Raw genomic sequence first — 23996 nt, forward strand, 5'->3', positions numbered from 1 at the left:
TTTTATGAACTATTTAAAGGATAGTATTATATAACAATAAGTACAAAGAACTGCAAACTCAAAATATATGACATTCTTAGGCTAGTTTTAGGCTATTATAACCTACCACAGTCTACATTTATCAAAGCCTAACCATTAATAATTTGTGACTGTCATTTTAGAAACTCTTATAGTTACATGTGAGCTACACACAATGCATTTGGTAAAGGCAGTATTTGATTGTAAAAGCTTGTATTTTACAATTTATAAACTATCCAACAAGACTCGCTGGCCATCTCAATGAGAAAAATGCCATCTTTCTGCTCCTCCTGGAAGTCACCTTGATTTTTCCAATGTGAACACACCAGTATTTTCCTACCGTGCATATTCAGACATCATTTTGGTACCAAATTGGTACTAGGAACTAACAATACAGTACAAAGACTGGTATTGTTAAATTGTTTTATTTTTGTATCAAACTGGTACCGAAGTACCAGTACATTTTACATGAATAGGTCGAATGGTGGATAATGGCTGTTTTTGTGGGCTTAAGTTGTCGAGGTTGCCCGAGGCAGCAACTGATGGAGATAAATTAAGCGCTCGCTGGGACTTTCACCAACACGATTAAATCAGAGTGCTGGATGCTGCTACATGAAATTCCCTCTCAATGATCCTATAATTATCTTGACGAGTTAAGCATTTAGTCACCAAGGACTTATCTGATTGCTTCTACAGCTTGTCATCACATGTGTAAATGGTGCCCAGGGCTTTTTTGGGGGTTTTATGTTAATAAAGGTTTTATGCAATTTAGGCAAAATGTTTATGGTTTGGAATCTGAGGACGTCATTTTCCCAAACAGTGGATTCAGTTTTCAGAATGATTGATTGAAACCATTGTCGGTTCATGCGCGATCTCTCCGTTTTTTTGCTCTTTTGTCAGTGTCAGGGAGGGTGGGGGTAATGTTGTGTCTTGTAAGCGTGATGACCTCAGCATGACATGTCTAGGTATTGACCGTGGCCCCAGTGTGGAATGCGACCCCATTGGAGGCCATCTTGCGCGTGAGAGTGTAGGGATCATTAGAGATGCTGACTCACTCTTCCACAATGCCGAGCGATTGCTGTATAACTAGAGTCAAAACTATGCACAAGTGTTCCTAGGATAATTGGTGTTGTTTTAAAGGCAGATGTTGGTCATGCCAAATATTTATTACAGTTTTTGTTTATGTTTAGTGAACTTTATATGAAGTGAATGGATAAATCCAAATTATTCTTGGCATAATTTTTTTGAAAATATCCTCACTATAGTAAAATGTTTAGCATATTACTGTATATATATACAGTAAAACATAAAGGTGAGTATTTGTTTCAGAACTCAGTGTACAGCATCCATTCCACATGTGAATTGCTGTGATTTTAACAAGTTTGTTTGTGTGTGTATTCTCTTGTAGGTATCTGTGTAAAGTGTGGTAAAGGTGTCTATGGAGCGAGTCAAGCTTGTCAGGCGATGGGGAACCTGTATCACACTAATTGCTTCACCTGCTGCTCATGCGGTGAGTGTCCACACACACACATAAATGCACACTGCATACTGCTGTTTGGCTCTGCATGTCTAAATCATATTCAGGAACACAGGAGAGCTACAGTCTGGTTCCGGAAGTAAAAATCCCATATGTTTTTTCTATAGACAAATTGGTTTCCAACAATAACTTATAAACATTTAGACAGACCTTCCACGAGCTACGAGGTTGATCATCGATTGTATATGCTTCCATTGAAGCCGTCCGTCTGCGTCATTTCAACTTTTGTTTAAAAATTAAGGCTGCCCCCTGATAGTCGACCAAAGGTTAGTCGATGAGAACAAGTTTTGATTGGTCCTACTATGTACTATGGGGTAATTTTCATTAAGCAGAGTTAGGGATAAGCCTACACAATAAAGCAAGACACCTTGATTTAAAACTTGTAACTTATTTTAACAAAAAATTCAAATTAAACTGGAAAAAAATGCAATGTTGTTCAACGTTTTGAACAGTTGTCAACATCTCTGGCAAAGCAAAAAACCTACTTCAACTGTGCATTCTCTACCGGGGCATTTCGTTGCCCGGGAAAATACATCATGTGTGTGAATAAATAAATTTTGTTTCCTCCTTCACAATATATATACTGTGTGTGTGTATATATAAACATAAATATATATACACTCACCTAAAGGATTATTAGGAACACCATACTAATACTGTGTTTGACCCCCTTTCGCCTTCAGAACTGCCTTAATTCTACGTGGCATTGATTCAACAAGGTGCTGAAAGCATTCTTTAGAAATGTTGGCCCATATTGATAGGATAGCATCTTGCAGTTGATGGATATTTGTGGGATGCACATCCAGGGCACGAAGCTCCCATTCCACCACATCCCAAAGATGCTCTATTGGGTTGAGATCTGGTGACTGTGGGGGCCATTTTAGTACAGTGAACTCATTGTCATGTTCAAGAAACCAATTTGAAATGATTCGAGCTTTGTGACATGGTGCATTATCCTGTTGGAAGTAGCCATCAGAGGATGGGTACATGGTGGCCATAAAGGGATGGACATGGTCAGAAACAATGCTCAGGTAGGCCGTGGCATTTAAGCGATGCCCAATTGGCACTAAGGGGCCTAAAGTGTGCCAAGAAAACATCCCCCACACCATTACACCACCACCACCAGCCTGCACAGTGGTAACAAGGCATGATGGATCCATGTTCTCATTCTGTTTACGTCAAATTCTGACTCTACCATCTGAATGTCTCAACAGAAATCGAGACTCATCAGACCAGGCAACATTTTTCCAGTCTTCAACTGTCCAATTTAGGTGAGCTCTTGCAAATTGTAGCCTCTTTTTCCTATTTGTAGTGGAGATGAGTGGTACCGGTGGGGTCTTCTGCTGTTGTAGCCCATCCGCCTCAAGGTTGTGCGTGTTGTGGCTTCACAAATGCTTTGCTGCATACCTCGGTTGTAACGAGTGGTTATTTCAGGCAAAGTTGCTCTTCTATCAGCTTGAATCAGTCGGCCCATTATCCTCTGACCTCTAGCATCAACAAGGCATTTTCAGCCCACAGGACTGCCGCATGCTGGATGTTTTTCCCTTTTCACACCATTCTTTGTAAACCCTAGAAATGGTTGTGCGTGAAAATCCCAGTAACTGAGCAGATTGTGAAATACTCAGACCGGCCCGTCTGGCACCAACAACCATGCCACGCTCAAAATTGCTTAAATCACCTTTCTTTCCCATTCTGACATTCAGTTTGGAGTTCAGGAGATTGTCTTGACCAGGACCACACCCCTAAATGCATTGAAGCAACTGCCATGTGATTGGTTGATTAGATAATTGCATTAATGAGAAATTGAACAGGTGTTCCTAATAATCCTTTAGGTGAGTGTGTATATATATATATATATATATATATATATATAATCTCGCAATATTCAATTACATCGGCGGGATCGGTGAATATTCTTGCTTTAGTGAATTTACATTGAAAATTAATTTATTTAAAAACGAAAAACTTAAATCAAATACATATCTAAATTCAAATTGCACTCCAAACAAAATGAAAAATCTATTAAAATAATGAAGTGATCCAAAAAAAAATATATATATATATATATATATATATATATATATATATATATATATATACACACAATGAACTGCTCTATGGAAATAAATTGAATTGAACTCAAAGCACCTCCTGAGCTGAGATGTCTGAGGTAATTTGCAGCACTTATAGACAATACTGTTGCAACAAACAAATTCAGAAGACAGGAACAAAAAAAGAGTGAGAACCTTTTACATGTGTGTGTTCCACAAGACTACACGCCTCCAAACAAACATACATGTGCATAGACGTTTTTCGTCATATGTTCTTAATAATATAATAAAGTGAGTTTATTTAAGCACGTGTCCATGTGTCTACAGGCAAATAATTAGTCATTTTAATTTGATAGTAATAATAGCCTAATAATATTAACTCTTTCCCCGCCAAACACGGAATTTTCCGGGTTTTATGAAAAACGCTTCCCTGCCAAACACGGAATTTTCCGGGTATCCGTGTTTTAGGTGGTATACGGTAAGGAAGACCCGCGCGCATGTTTTGAAAGAGTACGCAACTCTTTGATCAAAGAAACAGACTGCGATCGTCTCAAACGTGAAGTGGAACACCATACTAATACTAAAGCACTTGTTTGATAAAAATGCCTTTTTCTCAGCTTTTTGTCCGAAATGTTGTTTTTGACAAAACCTACCTCTGTTCAAGTGGCAATAAAAAAAAGAACAAATGAAGATAAAATAAAGTCGTTTTTTTTGCCTAAAAGCAGAGGCTCAGATCTTTATTTTGATATATAGAATCTTCATATATTCATGGAAGAAAATATTCTGCGGGCCATTAAAGTTTAGCAAAAACCCTGGCGGTGGCTGGCAACTTTTTTTAAAAACGCTGGCGGGGAAAGAGTTAATAATAATAATAATTTAAAATATGGAAAAAAGAGCCAATTAAAGTCTTGACATGGTCAAAGGCATCAGCTATTGGCGATCACTCTGACCATCGTGGATCCAGAGATCATCGTCCGTCGGCACAACCCTAATGCTCATTTCTCTATAATTAACAAAATGTTCAGACAGTCTCCTTGCTGGTTTTCCCACACATTCAGGATCATTACCACTTTTGCCGCTGCCGATTTCTATTTTAAAGGCTCATTATTACGGTTTAGTATTTCTCTGTAATGTAGAACAGTGGTAGCAATGTTACTTATAACATTTTTTCTCAGTCCTGGAACTTAAACTAATTTCTGATGCCCCCCAAAAATATCTATTTAAGTAATTAAATTAATATCATAAACGTGCGACTAGTCGACTAATGGCTTAAACTAATGACTACTAGTCGACTAGGAAAATCTTTGGTCGGGGGTAGCCTATTAAATATCATGTTTGATTGCATAATTTCTAATGCAATCAAACTAAACTAAACAACTAAACAACCTATGGTCCAGCAGAGAAAACTTCGCTAATCAGAGAAAAGTGGCCAACGAAGCCTGCAAAACATGCCTCAGAGTCGGTCTCTTCACCCTTAAACTACTTATCTATTTGTACATATTTGAATATTTAACAATAAACGCGTTTCTATACTTATAATGAACAACCTATAATCAAATGTTTTACATATTCCAATCATTTTATATTCTATGACATCATTTGCAATACTTAATGAGATTTTAAATATTAAGTATTAGTCAAATATTGGGTCAAAAAATGCAAATATTAGTCAAAAAATATTTTTTGTCCAGTTTGAGCAATTTACACATTTTCTTTGTCATACAGTGTAAAAAATTATATCAAACAAACAACTTTTTTCAACACAAGGTGTTTTAGATGATTTCTTATTACTGGTCAATGCAATTACAGTCATAAAACATTTTTAAATATATACAAAATAAATTAAAACAGGATTTAATAGGTATTATCGTAGTTAATAGAAGTAATTTTCACACAATAAATATTGTAGTGCATCTTTTTCACTCATTGTTTAGATTATCATAGTTTAAACATAATGATTTGTATTTTTATAATTCATTTTCATAGTTTAATATTATTGGTCTGGGACAAGGCTAAAACAGTTAAATCTTTGCATGAAAGGCGTTTGAAAAGTACAAAAAATACAGTACAAATTTATTTCATTTATGTAACACCTTATCAAGCTACAGAGGGCTTTTGTGTAGTCTTACCACTTTCTTCATCTGTCAGTGTCCAAGTTTCATGACACAATGCCTAATCGAATATTTCAAGGTAGGATGTCAGCTGAGGAAGTGCCAGTAATCATGTCATAGGTGTATATACTATACATGTGGACAAAGCCGAACTTCAGTCACATTATCTAGGTCTGTTAGTCCATCCTAAAGTGTTTACATGACTTTTTGAAAAAATTAATTATTGCTTTAGTCCTACTGAAATTGAACTTTTATAATGCATGTAAAATTCTGACTTTTAAAAGACTGTCATGGACAGGTACTGAGACAAAGACGGGTAGGTGTAGTTCCTAAACAGAGACAAACAGGTGTAGCGACTGAGACGGCATATTGGCTCAATACATTTTTCTATATGTGGTAATGTGTGTGTGTGTGTGTGTGTGGGCTGCAGGGCTGGTCCTTCACCTAACTCGTCCCCTTCTCTCCTGTTTCCTCTAGAAATGAGAGAGAAATCACTGCGGTACCGTCAAGCACAACTGCTGTTCAGTTTTCTTTCTTTCGTTCACTCTTTCCCTTCACACAGATACTGTTTCCTTGCGCTTTACAGCCCGTGCAGATAATTTACACGTAATGCTAGCTGTGGGCTGTAAACGTATTGTTCGCTAAAGAATAAGGGCCAGCAAACCGGATGCATGGCATTGTGGTTTGGGAGGAACTGGAAGGCTCTTTTAAGGGCATAATATGTTCTTGAAGTTCACAGGAACATTAAATGTGACGTTTGAGCCTGTGTTTGTAGATGTTTGGATTATTCATGATGAATAAGCTGCTGTTGTTGATTGTAAGTACTTCATCTTAATTATGAGCCACTGTAATGTTTTAAGCTAGAGGGAGACGAATCCTCAACCATGTGTTGGTTAAGATGTTTGGAACTTTAAAAGGGTTGTTCACTGAGGGATGATATTTTTTCTCTATCATGTTTTTGGTGAAATAACTGATGAGTTAACATGGCATATGCCCCAGAACACTTTAGACACAACTTTAAAATGGTCATCACATTGATCATTTGTGGAATTATGTCTAGAATAGAATATTAAGCAATATATCAGATATTACATATAAAAATTAGAAGAACTCATTAGGGTGGCATTTTTGAAACATCCTTTGGCATTAACACATTGAGCCCTAGCTAATTTCTGACCCTGGTCCAACAGCACTGTATTAAATAGTGGTCAACTAGTGCTGCTCTGGATATCAGAGCAAAGCTCAATTATACAGAGAGAGATGCAAGAAGTATATGGCAGGTAATCAACATCATCATAGACTTCAAAGCAACTAAACACACCACCGTGAACACCACCACCTCTCTGCCGGATGAGCTAAACTTTTTCTATGCTTGTTTTGAGGATAACAACATTGCCTCCATGGAGAGAACTCCCGTGCCCGATACAGCAGATGCTAGTTCACTTATTGTCTCTGTAGCGGATGTAACCTGATCTCTCAAATGGGTGAAAATGTGCAAAGCTGCGTCTAGACGGCATTCCAGGCCACTCTTTCAGAGCATGCACGGATCAACTAGCGATTGTATTTACGTACACTTTCAATCTCTCCCTCTTCCTGTCTGTTGTTCCCACATGCTTCAAGACATTCACTACTATGCCCATATCAAAACAGTCAAAGATAACTTGCCTAAATGACTGACGTCCTGTTGCCTTAACTCCCATCATCAACAAGTGCTTTGAGAAGCTTATCAGACATGCTCTGTGCTGCCTGCCTCCCTGGACCCACTTCAGTTTGCTTGCAGAAGCAACCACTCCACTGATGATGCCATTGCCTTTACACTACACACTGCTCTTTCCCACTTGGAAACAAGGAACACATATGTGTGAATGCTGTTGTACAGCTCTGCATTCAACACCATAGTGCCCTCCAAGCTTGATGTGAAACTCTGGGCTCTGGTCTTGAAGAGCTTGCTGTGCAGCTCCACACAGTGGAACTGTGTATTTTTAATGTATTCTGTGTATTTCATATTGTGTATATTGTATATTATTAGTTGTATATTGTATACTGTGTTATGTGTATATTAAATGTTTATTGTAGATTGGTACATATCTCATCACTATCATGACTGCTATGTTGCTTGGAAATGCACACAAGACTTTCACTCACTGTTGCACTTGTGTAAATGGTTGAGTGACAATACAGTGATTTGATTTGATTTTGACACAAGCGTCCGGATGGACAGACTATGAAAGAGAGAGAGAGCGAGTGTTTGTTCTTGATTTTCTGGCTGGTTGTGTCTCTCTCTCTCTCTATCTCTCTGTATAATTGAGCTTTGCTCTGATATCCAGAGCAGCACCCACCCTGTTCTCATCAAAGACAGAGGAATGCACTCCTTTATACTCCATCTCTACTCTCTCTCCTACTCTGTCACATGTAGTGCTGTATCAAGTTTATTATCGAAAATGAAAACTGAATGTAAAAAACATATTTTCATAAACTGATATAAAAATAAAAATAAACATAATTGGAAAAACTGAACTAAACTTAAATACATTTTCATGGCTCTGAAAAAACTAAACAAAAATAAAAATAAAATATGTAATTTTTTTACTTTCTCCCCAATTTGGAATTCCCAATTCCCAATGCACTCTAAGACCTCGTGGTGGCGTAGTGACTCGCCTCAATCCGGGTGGTGGAGGACAAATCTCAGTTGCCTCCGCATCTGTAAAATTGCCACTAGGTGGTGATAGCACTAGCAGATAGCCTATTGCCCTCATTGTATTAGCAAAGACAGAGCGGGAGGGAACCGCTACAGAAAATTAGGGTGACCAGAATTCGGTCCCGGTTTTACGAAGTGTCCTGGTGTCCAGACATTTCTCTAAAAAAATTTAATAATGTCCTGGTTTCAGCAGTTAGGCTCACTGGGTTTTTTTTTGTTATTTGAAATTAAATATAATCAACGTCCTTCTTGGTATCCACATGTCTGGTATTGATTGCAGGGATGGGAAGATATTTTATTGAATTGCATGATGATTTGATGATACTTTCATTCTAGTTTTGCTGCAATCCGCTCAGAAACCATGGTTACCATGACAACGACCCACGCACTTGGCGCTCTCTGCTGCTCTCTGTGTGAGTGTGTGAGCAGCATTCATGTTCCTCTCCGTACACACACTGACTGTTTCAGAAAAGCATGTTTCATTTCTGTCTGCTTTCATCACTTTCACACTCACCTCAAGTCCATCTGAAACTTTAGACTTCAAGAAGAGTATATCTTGTATCTGTTTGGTGATCAGGAAAGATGTAACAGTGAAAGGGACTTGCATAAACAAATAGTTTTTAAATGATTTATTCGAATGGTTTGTGTTTGTAATGAATGTAAAGGATAACTTTGTTTTGGTGTGAAAACTCTTAAAATGTTGGAATCATAAACAAATCAACATTTGATGCAGCTTTAAAACTGAACAAAACATAAGAATCTTTATACAGTTGAAGTTATTTTAACAAGTGCCATTCCAAAACTGTTTAGTATAATATTAATAGGAAGAGAGAGAATGTTTGTTGTTTGTTATGTCCTTAATTGATGTAGCACTTCAGTTTATTTTGTGCTATAGTTATTTTTACACTATTTTCATTGTCTGCTGCCAAGGTGCTCATTCTTTGTCAGTACGAATGTAAACCACATCAAACTGAAATTAAGAGAGAGAAAAAGGGGAAAAGGAACATGTGTCTGAGTGAGACCAGCAGGCCTGCACATGCTCTGGACCACAGACTAGAATTCCCCCTTTTAGTAACACACACACACACACACACACACACACACTCACATTAAGTCTACAGTCTGGATGTGAATTCCGAAACATGTACATACACCCTTTCAGTGACTCGTCACCTGCTGTATCCCATCATGCACTGAGTGTGAACCCACCTGCACATAATAAAGACCTGCTTGTTCTCTCGGTGTTCATAGTAGTGTGTGTGTGTGTGTGTGTTCTCTCAGCATCAGGAAAGGAGAGAAATTGGAAAAAGACACTGGCTTTGATCACACTGCCTAAAAATCTCATTTGTTTTTCAAATCTTAACTTTAGAAATCATTATTCACACTTTTATTTTTCATATGATGAAAATGGATCTGTTTGTTTAGGCAGTGTATTGAATATCTGATCTTCATTGGTTGGCATGGTGCTGATGAAGTCATTATGATGGCAAGAAACTTTCTTCGACAACAAAAAGATTTGTAAAGTGATAAAATAATAAATGGAAAAAAATAAATAAACAAAATGTACATGTTTTTCGTGAGAAACATTAGCTAGTTTGCTTACATACAAGTAATTTATAATTTGTTTTCTCCCCAATTTGGAATGCCCAATTCCCAATGTGCTCGTAAGTCCTCGTGGTGGCATAGTAACTCTCCTTATTCCGGGTAGCGGAGGAGAAATCTCAGTTGCCTCTGCGTCTGAGACCGTCAATTTGCACATCTTATCACTTGGCTTGTTGTGAGCATTACTGTGGAGACATAGTGCGTGTGGAGCATTCATGCTATTCTCTGTGGTGTCCACACACAACTCACCAAGAGCCCAACCGAGAGCATACCACATTATAGCGACCACGAGGAGGTTAACCCAACGTGACTCTACCCACCCAAGCAACTGGGCCAATTTGGTTGCTTAGGAGACCTGGCTGGAGACACTCAGCACACCCTGGATTCTAACTTGCGACTCCAGGGGTGGTAGTCAGCGTCTTTACTCGCTGAGCTACCCAGGCCCCAACATACAAGCAATTTTTAATTGCATAATGCTTTTCACAATGCATATGTTTTCAAAGCAGCATTAAATAAATTCATACTGTAATATCCACTGTAATATCCTAAATGTCTAAAGCCCACCGTGAACAGCTTTATAGAAAATCATGCCTTAGTGTCTTTAAGTGTTGCTGCTTCAGGGCAGAGACTGCACTCTCAATGTTGCGTTGCTTGTCTGTTTTAAAATCTTGTTAAGCAGTATTACGGTACTCTGACAGTATTATCACTATCAGTTATGTATTTATTTATGAATTATTTGTACATCCCTATCTGTCTGTCTGTCTGTCTGTCTTACATTTCTTTATGAGTGGTTGTGTTTGTACATTATTGCTGAAGATGTGATATACAGTATCTCTTTTTAAATGTTTATCCACTCATTGTCTCTATCTCTGCTGTTGTTTTCCCAGAATCTAGAACTTTGATTAAAGCAGTCTTAACCAGCTGTGTTCCAATGATATAGTGGGGTGTGTGTGTGTGTGTGTGTGTGTGTGTGTGTGTGTGTGTACAAGCAGTCAGCTGTCACAGAATATGAGGTTCAGATTGGGGAAAAAGTTAGTTCTATCATCACTATCACAAGTGATGTGTCACTGTTTTTTTTTTTAAGGTAGTTTGCCTTGTGGGGCATGTGTGGTTTCTTGCATGCAATGTTTTGATGCTGTTTTTTATTGACACATTATTTAAGGTTGTTTATCTTCCGGTATATCTAAATAAGGTTTTATATTTAAATAATTATATAAAATGGCTTTATTTTATTGCAAAAACATCAATGGACTTTATTAGATATATCTTTTTTTACTATATCATCCTGAGACCCAAGCGTGACTTTTTGATTTATATCTAGTAGCACCTAATATACATTGATGGGAACATACAATATGTGGACTGTGGGACTAAGTTGGGAAATCTTAAATAATACCAAGCTATAGAAACTGTCAGATTTGTTTTATTTTTATAAAATAGTTTATTTTGTTGGTTATTCATGTTTTTGAGATGTTACAGGCATTACAGCTGAAAATAGCATCATTATTTCCAATTCAAAGTATTGGCCAGCATCATCCAATCACTGCCAACCATGTTCAATTAAAATGATACATTATAAATTCTTAATCTATGTACTGATTATCATTGTCCCATTTATGCTAAACATGCTGAGTTGTCCAAACATCATCTGTAGACTGAAACTGAACTTTTGGTTGGATTATAGGAGTGAACGTGTTTAGCTGCATAGAAAGCCTTGCTCCCTATTTAGTGAAGGACTTACCCTCCAATGTGCTCTCTGTCTGCACTGGACTCAGAACAGTATGAAATGTACCTTATTTTAATGTCAACTCCATATAAATCCTCTGAAAAATTTTTTTTAGCGAAGCCAAAATACAACATCCACACGTGTTTTTGCGGGGTCGCACAATAATTTAATACAAAATGTAATAAAAAAAATGTGAATGTTATATTCTATCAAAATAAGATTTTTCTGCCAAAATTATTGCACTCCTTGTCTCTTTCGCTTCGTTTGATAGGTGCATAGAGAGTTTAAGATGTCCTGCCTCTGTGGCAGCTTTTAGACACGCCAAACATGCATTCAGAACATCTAAAGTATAAAATTAAATTCAAGGATGCATTGAACACAGTGACTGTACCATGAAAACAAAAACTACCCACACACTCATCAGAGAAGAGAAGAGAACTAGTTGACTGTGGCCGTAGTCTTTGACAAAGGCTGGTGGAATGGAGCCTCCCCCACCCCCCTTCTCTTAGTCTCTCTCTCATTTTGCGTGGTTAAGGGGGTGGCAGTGGGACCAGCCAGTGACCTCAGACTGAAAGAATGTCCCCGTTTACTCAGACCTCTCTCTCTGTCTCTCTCTTTTTGTGTTCAGACTCTGTGCCCTCCCTAGACATTTGTCAGCTCCAGGGATCTCTGTGATCCTCATTTGTTGTGTTTCCACATGTCTACAAACAGCCTCACCTTTGATGCCCTCTTATTATTAAAAATGACATCTTCATCTCTGAGATTTCCACCTGAACTGTCCTGAGAAACACTATGTGGCAGCGGGGGCGTGGTCAAGCGCCCGTCCGGGAGAGAGAAGCGGTAAGGGCGCTCACACCTGGGCCAAATTATGACTAACACCTGTCTCTAATTGCAGTAGAGTGAGGAGAGCGGTTAAAAAGCCAGCAGCCTCAGAGCAGAGGGAGCCCCCGACCAGAACAAACCAACCCAGTGCGCTTGTGTTATTATATGTTTGGTGTGTAAATTATTGGAAGAGATACGGCAATTAAAGCCTTACCCTTTTTGTTGAAACCTTTGTTTCCTGTCCTGCTTCCCGTGAGAGTCTCACACTGGTGCCGAAATCCGGGATATTAAATTAATAATGGAACAGAGTCGCCCCATAGAGTCCTCCCAGCTGGCTGAAGTCCTCCAGTCCCTCGCGACACTCCACCAGAGCCACCAACAATCCCTGCTTGAGCTCCGGCAAGACCAGGATCGCCGTTTTTTCGAAATCATGCGGGCTCAAGCAGAGGATCGGCATGCCATCCGGAGCCTCCTCAGCCAGGAGGCCGCTCCAGCCGCAGCCGCGACCCCGGACACCCGCGCCACATTGCCCCCACCCGCGTTACAGAAAATGGGGCCGGCGGACGACCCAGAGGCCTTCATCGACCTCTTCGAGAGGACGGCGGAGATTTGGGGGTGGCCCCAAGACCAGTGGGCAGCCCGATTAGTCCCTCTCCTGTCCGGGGAAGCACAACTCGCGGCCCAACAACTGCCGGCAACAAGCCTCCTGGCTTACAACGATCTGCGAAGAGCCATCCTGCAACGGGTTGGTCGGTCCCCAGAGGAAAGTCGCCAACTCTTCCGGGCCTTAAAACTGGAGAAATCCGACCGCCCGTTCGCGTTCGCCCAACGGCTCCGTGATGCGTGTCGGAGGTGGCTGCTTGCGCGGGACCGCGGCGTCGAGGAGCTCGTCGACCAGGTGGTACTGGAGCAGTTTGTCCAGCGTTTGCCCCGGAAGACGGCCGAGTGGGTCCAGTGCCACCGCCCGGCGTCGCTGGAGGAAGCCGTCCGGCTCGCGGAGGACCACATGGCGGCGATTCCGAGGGCGGATGAGCCCTCTCTGTCTGTCTCCCCTTCCCCTGTGTCTTCCCCTGTTTTTTTCCCTCCCCTCTTCCCTCTCGCTCTGCTCTCTCCCCAGGGTCCGTTCCTGCCCCCCGCAGGCGTGGAGCGTTCGCGCGCCCAGCTCCCCGGTCTTGGGAACACCCACCAAGCCCTTCTCCATCCTTCAGCCGCTCTCCTCCTCAGGTGGGGGCGCCCGCCAGCACGGGTGCGGCCGCAGCGTCTGGGCCGGTCTGCTGGAGGTGCGGAGACCCGGACCACTTCCGGGATCAGTGTCCGCTGATGGAAATAGGGGCGGTGGTACGGGTCTCCGATGTTCCACAGACTGCCCCGATCGAGCTGGAGCGTATCGGATTCCGGTAAGAATCCAGGGGTACATACCAAGCTTTGTTGGATACCGGCTGTAACCAGACCACCATCCACCAACGCTTGGTTCAACCCGGGGCTTTGGGCTCAGCTAAACTGGTGAGGGTAAGGTGTGTGCACGGGGATATTCACAAATATCCCGTGGTGACTTTGGCGATCAAATTCAGGGGAGAAAAGCATAGTGTAGAGGCAGCGGTTAGTCCCCGCCTCACCCATCCGCTAATTCTGGGTACAGATTGGCCAAATTTTAGGAAATTATTGGAGGGAGTTTGCGCGGATGGGTCCTGCGTGAAAGTGAAGGGGTGTGTGATGTGCGAGGCTTTGGCGGGGAGGCGGAGCCAGGGCCGTCCTCTGCTGCTCCGAGTGACGTGGGAAGGGGCGAGGTGGACGCTCCTCCCCTCCGGGAGTTCCCGGAGGGGACTTCCCTTGGAGCAGTCGCGGGATGAAACCCTTAAGCACGCCTTTGACCAAGTGAGAGTAATCGATGGTCAACAACTCCGGCCGGGTGTCGCCGTCTCATATCCGTACTTTTCGCTGATCAATGATCGCTTATACAGGGTGACGCAGGACGCCCAGACAAAGGAAAAAGTAACTCAATTGTTGATTCCACGGAGCCGTCGGGAAATGGTTTTCCAGGCGGCTCACTATAATCCTATGGCCGGTCACCTAGGGGAACGAAAAACACTTCTCCGTCTAATAGCCCGTTTCTATTGGCCGGGCATTGGCGGTGACGTCCGCAGGTGGTGTGCGGCGTGCCGTGAATGTCAGCTGGTAAACCCACCGGCCACCCCAAAAGCGCCATTGCACCCTCTACCATTAATCGAGGTCCCCTTCGAAAGAATTGGGATGGACCTCGTCGGGCCATTAGAACGGTCGGCACGCGGACATCGCTTCGTGTTAGTCCTAGTGGATTACGCGACGCGGTATCCGGAAGCAGTGCCTCTGAGCAACATCTCCGCACGCAGTGTTGCAGGGGCACTCTTCAAGATAATCTCCCGGGTGGGGATCCCGAAAGAGATCCTCACCGACCAGGGCACAACGTTTATGTCACGAACACTTCGCGAACTTTACGAGCTCTTGGGCATCAAATCGATTCGCACTAGCGTTTACCATCCTCAGACAGATGGCCTAGTGGAACGGTTTAATAAAACGCTCAAGAACATGATTCGTAAATTCGTACACGATGACGCTAGAAATTGGGATAAGTGGCTAGACCCCCTGTTATTTGCAGTACGAGAGGTCCCGCAAGCCTCCACCGGGTTCTCCCCGTTTGAGTTGTTGTACGGACGACGCCCACGCGGGGTCCTCGATGTCATCCGTGAAAATTGGGAGGAGGGACCTTCTAATGCCAAAAATGAAATTCAATACGTTCTTGATCTTCGAGCAAAGCTCCACACACTGGGGCGATTAACACAAGAGCATTTGCTCCAGGCTCAAGAACGCCAACGCCGGCTGTATGACAGGGGTGCTCAGCTACGGGAATTTGCACCGGGAGATAAAGTGCTTGTATTACTCCCAACATCGAGCTCAAAATTACTCGCCAAGTGGCAAGGACCGTTTGAGGTCACACGACGAGTAGGGGATCTCGATTATGAAGTCAAACGTACCGATAGAGGGGGCGCGCGTCAAATATATCACCTCAACCTCCTGAAATTGTGGAGGGAGGAGGCGGCCTCTGTGACGTTGGCCACGGTAGTTCCGGAGAGGGCGGAGCTCGGACCGGAGGTAAACAAAAACTACAATCTTAACACTCCGGTCACTTGTGGGGACCAGCTCTCACCGCGGCAGCTCACAGAGGTTTCCGAGTTACAAAAAGAGTTTGCGGACGTGTTTTCCCTCTCCCGGGCCGTACGAACCTCATACAGCACCACATCGAGACCGAGCCGGGCGCGGTGGTGCGTTGCCGCCTCTATCGCTTACCCGAACATAAAAAGAAAGTCGTTCGGGGAGAATTAGATGCAATGCTCGATATGGGCGTAATAGAGGAATCCCACAGTGATTGGTCCAGCCCGGTTGTTCTTGTTCCCAAGAGTGATGGGTCGGTTCGGTTCTGTGTGGATTACAGGAAAGTCAACGCGGTGTCTAAATTTGACGCGTACCCAATGCCCCGTGTTGATGAACTGCTCGATCGGTTAGGTACTGCTCGATTTTACTCGACCCTGGATTTAACAAAGGGCTATTGGCAGATCCCCTTGACACCAATGTCCCGCGAGAAAACAGCCTTCACCACGCCGTTTGGATTACACCAATTTGTGACGCTTCCTTTCGGTTTGTTCGGGGCCCCAGCCACGTTCCAGCGACTCATGGATCGGATCCTCAGACCGCATACCGCGTACGCCGCTGCCTATTTGGATGACATTATCATCTATAGCAATGATTGGCAGCGGCACATGCATCATCTGAGGGCCGTCCTGAGATCGCTGCGACGGGCGGGGCTCACGGCAAACCCTAAGAAGTGTGCGGTTGGGCGTGTGGAGGTACGGTATCTGGGGTTCCACTTGGGTCATGGCCAGGTGCGTCCCCAAATTGAAAAGACTGCGGCGATTGCGACTTGCCCTAGACCTAAGACCAAAAAGGGGGTGAGACAGTTCCTGGGGCTGGCTGGCTATTACAGAAGATTTGTGCCTAATTATTCGGACGTCACCAGCCCGCTGACTGATCTCACTAAAAGGGGGCTCCAGATCCGGTCCAATGGTCGGAGCAGTGTCAACAGGCGTTTACGCAGATTAAAGCTGCACTTTGTGGGGGCCGCTTTTACATGCACCTGATTTTTCTCTCCCTTTTATTTTGCAGACGGACGCTTCAGACAGAGGGCTGGGGGCCGTACTCTCGCAGCTGGTGGAGGGGAGGAGCGCCCGGTGCTGTACATTAGTCGGAAGCTCTCCTTAAGGGAGACTAAGTACAGCACCGTGGAAAAGGAGTGTTTGGCCATCAAGTGGGCGGTCCTCACCCTCCGTTACTACCTGCTGGGGCGGGCCTTCACCCTCTGTTCGGATCATGCCCCACTCCAGTGGCTCCACCGCATGAAGGATACTAACGCCCGGATCACCCGTTGGTATCTCGCTCTCCAGCCTTTTAAATTCAAGGTGATCCACAGACCGGGGTGCAGATGGCTGCCGCCGACTTCCTCTCCAGAAATGGGGGAGTGGTAGGCAGGCCGGATGACGCCCGGCCTGAGTCGGGCGGTGGGGGTATGTGGCAGCGGGGCGTGGTCAAGCGCCCGTCCGGGAGAGAGAAGCGGTAAGGGCGCTCACACCTGGGCCAAATTATGACTAACACCTGTCTCTAATTGCAGTAGAGTGAGGAGAGCGGTTAAAAAGCCAGCAGCCTCAGAGCAGAGGGAGCCCCCGACCAGAACAAACCAACCCAGTGCGCTTGTGTTATTATATGTTTGGTGTGTAAATTATTGGAAGAGATACGGCAATTAAAGCCTTACCCTTTTTGTTGAAACCTTTGTTTCCTGTCCTGCTTCCCGTGAGAGTCTCACACACTAATTAGAGTTTTAAAGTTTATGAAGAAAATTTCAGTTGTGCTTGACCATCCAAAACTCACCCGTTGTGTGAGGTTGCCAATATGTTGTTTTTAGCAACTTTAGTGGTTTTGTGGTTGTTATGGGCCACCCCATTATCTCTATGATATTCTGGTCTCTAGATATGACTTGAGAATGTAAGTCTATGACATTAATCTCTCATTTTATCATCTACCAGGCAAGTAAACTAATAATAACACACCTCTTCTAGTCATGTCCATAGTGCAAATGGTGCAGGACAAGTGGCATGCCAGTTTTTAATCGTGATGTTAGGGGTTTGTTCAAATCACTAATGCCAAGTATGGGCTTTTCCTTAATTCTGTGTTTGAATTGCACTTTATCGTTCTAAATTACGTTGAGTCTTCATTTCTCTGGCGGGCTGCTGGCTGTTTGAATGTGGCAAGTGCATACATTTTAAGTTGTTGAAAAGAAACAAGATGTCTGCCCTGAACGCCATAAATTAAGAGGGAGCTCTGTTGGACAGGGAAACGGGCAAATCAGACTGATTTATGAACTCTGTGTGTTTGTATGAGAGATAAAGAAAGAAAGAAGACCGTTTGTTTTTTATGTGTGAATACGGTACAGAGAACCTAATCTCGTGTATCCAGCAAACTTGTCATCTAGTCCACTTATTCTGACCAAGAACCACCCACTTATACAGCAAGAGACCCATTACTTGATTGGACTGACAGAGATTAATACATTTTGACACAAAATTAGACAAGAAATGCAGAATAACCATATTTATTTTCAAGATGATACCTGGATGGCACTTGCAGAAATTAATTACAAAATATTGAGGTTATGTGACTACAATGTAGTATATAATGATTTTTTACTAGGCTTGCTTGCATATTTCCATATTAAAGCCTATTTATTTATTTATCTCTTTTATTACTGTGTTATTACTGACACATGTAACATATGCCTGTATGTTACAATACGTGTGATTTTCCTATATTTTACTTGTTCATATTAATGTTGTTAATAACAACAGATCTTCGTTCTGCAAGTTTGCAATGTGGACGTGACTCACCAAATGCTTATCGAGAGCCGTTTGTCTTTACACTGTAAAGCTTGGCACAGAAGCAGCATCTGCAGCTGCATAAATGTATTTACACAACAATTACAATCACGAGAAACAATGTATCATCAAAAACTGTTGCCAGCTGTATTGATCCTGCGCACAGCTGACTGTTTGCTGAATGTTAAGACAACGGTATACTGGTGCGGTTGCCAGATATTCAATTCCAGAATATATATACAGTGCATCCGGAAAGTATTCACAGCACTTCACTTTTTCAACATTTTGTTATGTTACAGCCTTATTCCAAAATTGATTAAATTCATTATTTTCCTCAGAATTCTACAAACAATACCCCATAATGACATCGTGAAAGAAGTTTGTTTGAAATCTTTGCCAATTTAAAAAAAAAATTAAAACCCAAAAAAATCACATGTACATAAGTATTCACAGCCTTTGCTCAATACTTTGTTGAAGCAGATTTGTCACCAATTACAGCCTCAAGTCTTTTTGTGTATGATGCTACAAGCTTGGCACACCTATTTTTGGGCAGTTTCTCCCATTGTTCTTTACAGGACCTTTCAAGCTCCATCAGGTTGAATGGGGAGCGTCGGTACACAGCCATTTTCAGATCTCTCCAGAGATGCTCAATCGGGTTCAAGTCTGGGCTCTGGCTGGGCCACACAAGGACATTCACAGAGTTGTCCCATAGCCACTCCTTTGTTATCTTGGGTGTGTGCTTAGAGTCATTGTCCTGTTGGAAGATGAACCTTCGACCCAGTCTGAGGTCCAGAGCTCTCTGGAGCAGGTTTTCATCAAGGATGTCTCTGTACATTGCTACATTCATCTTTCTCTTGATCCTGACTAGTCTCCCAGTTCCTGCCGCTGAAAAACATCCCCACAGCATGATGCTGCCACCACCATGCTTCACTGTAGGGATGGTATTGGCCAGATGATGAGCGGTGCCTGGTTTCCTCCAGACATGACGCTTGCCATTCAGGCCAAAGAGTTCAATATTTGTTTCATCAGTCCAGAGAATTTAGTTTCACTTGGTCTGAGAGTCCTTCAGGTGCCTTTTGGTAAACTGCAGGCGGGCTGTCATGTGCCTTATACCGAGGAGTGGCTTCCGTCTGGCCACTCTGCCATACAGGCCTAATTTGTAGAGTGCTACAGAGATGTTTGTTCTTCTGGAAGGTTCTCCTTTCTCCACAGAGAAATGCTGGAGCTCTGTCAGAGTGACAATAAAAATAATTTATTTAATCAATTTTGGAATAAGGCCATAACATAACAAAATGTTGAAAAAGTGAAGCGCTGTGAACACTTTCCGGATGCACTGTGTATATATATATATATATATATATATATATATATATATATATATATATATATATATATAAGTGGTGTGGGACTTTTAATTATAAAGAAGCCCGAAATACACATGGGACTCCTATTTTGAAATGCCTGTGCTCCCAGTTGTGAACACACTGATGGATGCTCGCTGAGAAAGTGACTCAAACTGTTAACCTGAGCTCCTGAGTTCACACTCTCAGTTCTTTTCGGGTGAAAAAGACCCAGTTCAAAAGAGTCATTTGGTCACGACTCTCTCGCGCTGGGTTGGTTGTAGTGTTCGGTGCAGCAAGCTCGTCATCACAACAGAATGCATGAAAAGCGATTTGAGAAACACTAGTGGTGCACGCTCTAATGATGTATTCAATAACTCACAAGATGATATCTGACAAAACCGCATATGAACGCACACAACTCGACTTTTGCCAATGGCGACTACATTTTAAATTATTGTCACAATCAATTATTTTTGGTCGCATTTGCGACCATTTTAGTTGTAGTCTGGAGCCCTGATGAGAGAAGTATTCTAACAAAATGTTAGAAAGTAACTGTATTCTGAATAGCAGTTCTTGAAACGTAACAAGGGCTGGAAACATTTACTTCATTTTTGTATTCTGAATACGTGAAGCCGTTAAATATATTCCATTACTGCCCAACCCTGGCAAATATGTTGCATTAAAAAATGGCAATTTCTCATAAAAGTGCAATAGTGGAAGGCAGATTTCCAACCTGGAAATGTTGAAATCCAATTTCACAAATTGGTTGCTTCAGCAATTGCATATTTCATGTCGAATTGACACAATTGTTTAGGCTTAGGAGGTAGGTTTTGTTGATTTTAAACTGTTGAGCATTAACCATAAAAACCTCATCTGTTTGGAAGAAAATGTATCTGGCTTTTAGCGCCACACATTGGACATTTCAACTCGGAACTGCTGAGTTACCTGTATGAAACCATGTAATATTATTTAGCAAAAATGTCGCCACAGGCACATAATTACCATGAGATCATGAGGCTGTATTAAAAACATGCACCTTGAGTCACGGTTAATTGTAAATTCAGTCAATCAGATTGGAGCTTTTTGTTGAGAGAGAGAAAGCACTTGCCATTATTTAGTGCAATATGCACCAGACAGTCAGTGAATGGTACGTGTGTGTGTGTGTGTTGTGTAAATTGACGTCTAATCAGCTCAGCATGTGTCTCATTACACAGCTGTTCAGCTCCACATACATCAAAGATTAAACATATTCCTTTTAATCAATTGATGTTTCTCATTAAAAATAATTGTTTGTTTGTTGTCTAAGCTCTTTGTAAACTTGCAGAATGCAGACCAATGGAAATTCCTCATGGAATTTAATAATATGCACGGTGTGTATGTTGAAATAGTCGTTTTCAGCATGGTAACAGCGTTTGGTTTTCTTCCATCAGGGCGGAGGCTACGAGGGAAGGCATTCTATAACATTAACGGAAAGGTTTACTGCGAAGAGGACTTTCTGGTGAGTATAAGTTCAATTTTGTCATCATTACGCATCTATAAATTAAGTGGTTGACGATGTCTTCCCTTAATTTGATGGTGATGATCTGTCATTGTAGACACATTTTCACTCTCTATTGTGGTTCTGTTGAACACATCCAAAACATTTAACTGAACTCCGTATTGAATAAGACAGAACTGAAATATGCTATTTGAATCTTAGTCCTGCTGTAACGCTACAGAGTGTGAGAGAGATGACACCAAATTTAACACACCTGCTCCCCATTCACACCTGAGTCCTTGTAACACTAACGAGTCACATGACACCGGGGAGGGAAAATGGCTAATTGGGCCCAATTTGGACATTTTCACTTAGGGGTGTACTCACTTTTGTTGCCAGAGGTTTAGACATTAATGGCTGTGTGTTGAGTTATTTGGAGGGGACAACAAATTTACACTGTTATACAAGATGTACACTCACTACTTTACATTGTAGCAAAGTGTCATTTCTTCAGAGTTGTCACATGAAAAGATATAATCAAATATTTATATTTGATTATAGTTATATATATCATTTATAATTTCAGTGAATAGCCACCCTGGGATCTACATCAGGACTGGACATCGAAAAACATACTGGTCAATAGCTACTTGACACATATTTCAAATATATTCTGTTAGTGTGTGACTTTTGGTCATATAGTTGATGTAAGACCACACTGACCAGGGAACGCACCACCCACCCCAGTCATTGGGGGTCCAGCAGATGGTCTGTCTAAAGTGGTTGGTTAGGGGTTTCCTGGTATTGATCAGTCCCTTCGAACACCACCTGCTGGTCCCCTCTCCACAATTAACATGCACACATACACAAACACACATAGTTGAATAGAACCTTAAAGCGAGCAGTGATGTCATCAGTAGGGAATGGAACCTTGCTTCACAGTCAGACAGAAAGTTCCATGTCGTTAAAATCTTGTGTTGCCTTTGCCTCTCATTTACATCGAGTGCATGCTTGAGAACATCCTTACTCTAATCGCTGTGCTGCAAACCCTTGTCACCCTGGTAACCAGGTCAAAACCCTTTTTTACGGGACAGATGGCTCCCCTCTGAGTCGTTTCTATATTTTAGATGCCTGCAACCTGTCCAGCATTTAAGACATCTGAAGTCTTTATATATAAAACCGTAGATGTCCTTAATCTAAAGACATTTCAGATAAACTCGATCTTCAAAACCTCGCAAAGTGCATCTACAAACTTATCCTTATTTGAAACTCTACCAAAGCTGTGGATCTTCTCAGGAATTTTGTCGATGGTGGCAGTTATTCTCAGCTAATGTCTTACGTGTTTAATCAGGTCTGCCTCACTTTCTAAGGAGCTATACACCCCAATAACACATTACTGAACCTTTCAGCACAGAGAGAGTACCAGTGCCCCCTAGAGAGTGTGATTCATTATATATTGAATTAATTATTGGTGGAGGTTTTTGGAAGGACATTATTTTTAGAGGTGACATCAGTGTCCTTCAGTGTGGCATGCTATACTCCATATAGAACTATTTTAAAGAATATTTTCTAGTTCTTGCATTGCAAATTTTAATACATAAATTTTAGTAACCACATGTTAATTTAGAGATTACATATTTTTACTCTGAAATGAAATTCTCACACCGCAGGACTATTTAAGTGAACTGCAAAAAGGCTAACATGTGATTAAAAATGGTTCAACTAAACAAATCATGACCAGTTACATCACTGGTCTAAAATATACTCTTTCCTCTATATTTTGCATATTGATATCAATTTAACCTAAAACCTTGATGTTGGCAAAAGTGTATGTACAGCCATGGCCAAATGTATTGGCAGTGACATAAATGTTGTGTTTCGCTAAGTTTGCTGCTTCAGTTGTTGTGGTGTTGATTCACATTGTTTCTAGATTATTGTGCAGAGTGATCAGATGCATTTTAAATAATTGCAAAAAGCTTCTTTGGCCAAAAAAATTGACTTATCACAAAAACACAAATTTCACTGTTTTGTGGCCCTGGCACAAAATGACCAGCTAACATAATTTAAATAATCATATCAGCAGCACCTGGGAAAGTGTGAACGAGCACTAGTCAGGTGAAATCACTCTATCATTCTGACTGGATTATAAGAGCAGACTGATTGCTATAAAAGGAGGGAAGATGTGCTTCCAATCATTGTGTTCTTGTTAGCAATGTTTACCTCTAAAGAAAGACGTGCAGCCATCATCGCTTTGCATCAAAATGGCCTCACATGCAAGGAAATTGCTGCAAAGAATATTGCATTCAAGGAGAACTGCTTCAGGACGTCCCAGAGTGTCCAGCAAGTGCCAGAACCGTCTCATCCTGAGGAGTCAGTTACAGAATCGTGTCACCACCAGGGCAGAGCTCAATATTGGCAGCATGTTGGTGTGAGTGCATCTGCACGCGCAGTGAGGCGAAGACTTTTGGACAATGGCCTGGTGTCAAGAAGGGCAGCAAAGAAGCTACTTCCCTCCAAGAAAAAACATCAATGACTGACTGAAATTCTGCAGGAAATACAAGGATTGGACAGCAGAAGACTGGTGCAAAGATATTTTCTCTGATGAAGCCCCCTTCCGACTGTTTGGGACATCTGGAAAATCGATAGTCCGGAGA

At 42.0% G+C, this 23996-nt stretch overlaps 1 protein-coding gene across 1 annotated transcript in view; it reads left to right on the top strand.

Annotated features, from left to right (window-relative positions):
• The window catches only part of LOC127661655 (Wilms tumor protein 1-interacting protein homolog), a 47502-nt gene that overhangs the window by 14984 nt on the left and 8522 nt on the right, over positions 1 to 23996 (top strand). The window contains exons 2-3 of the mRNA XM_052152469.1: positions 1427 to 1528; positions 21296 to 21363. Coding sequence (XP_052008429.1) covers positions 1427 to 1528; positions 21296 to 21363 — 170 coding nt within the window. The remainder of the gene's footprint in view (positions 1 to 1426; positions 1529 to 21295; positions 21364 to 23996) is intronic.

The sequence above is a fragment of the Xyrauchen texanus genome, chromosome 21 (genome assembly GCF_025860055.1).
Source record: "Xyrauchen texanus isolate HMW12.3.18 chromosome 21, RBS_HiC_50CHRs, whole genome shotgun sequence".
NCBI classification, from domain to species: domain Eukaryota; kingdom Metazoa; phylum Chordata; class Actinopteri; order Cypriniformes; family Catostomidae; genus Xyrauchen; species Xyrauchen texanus.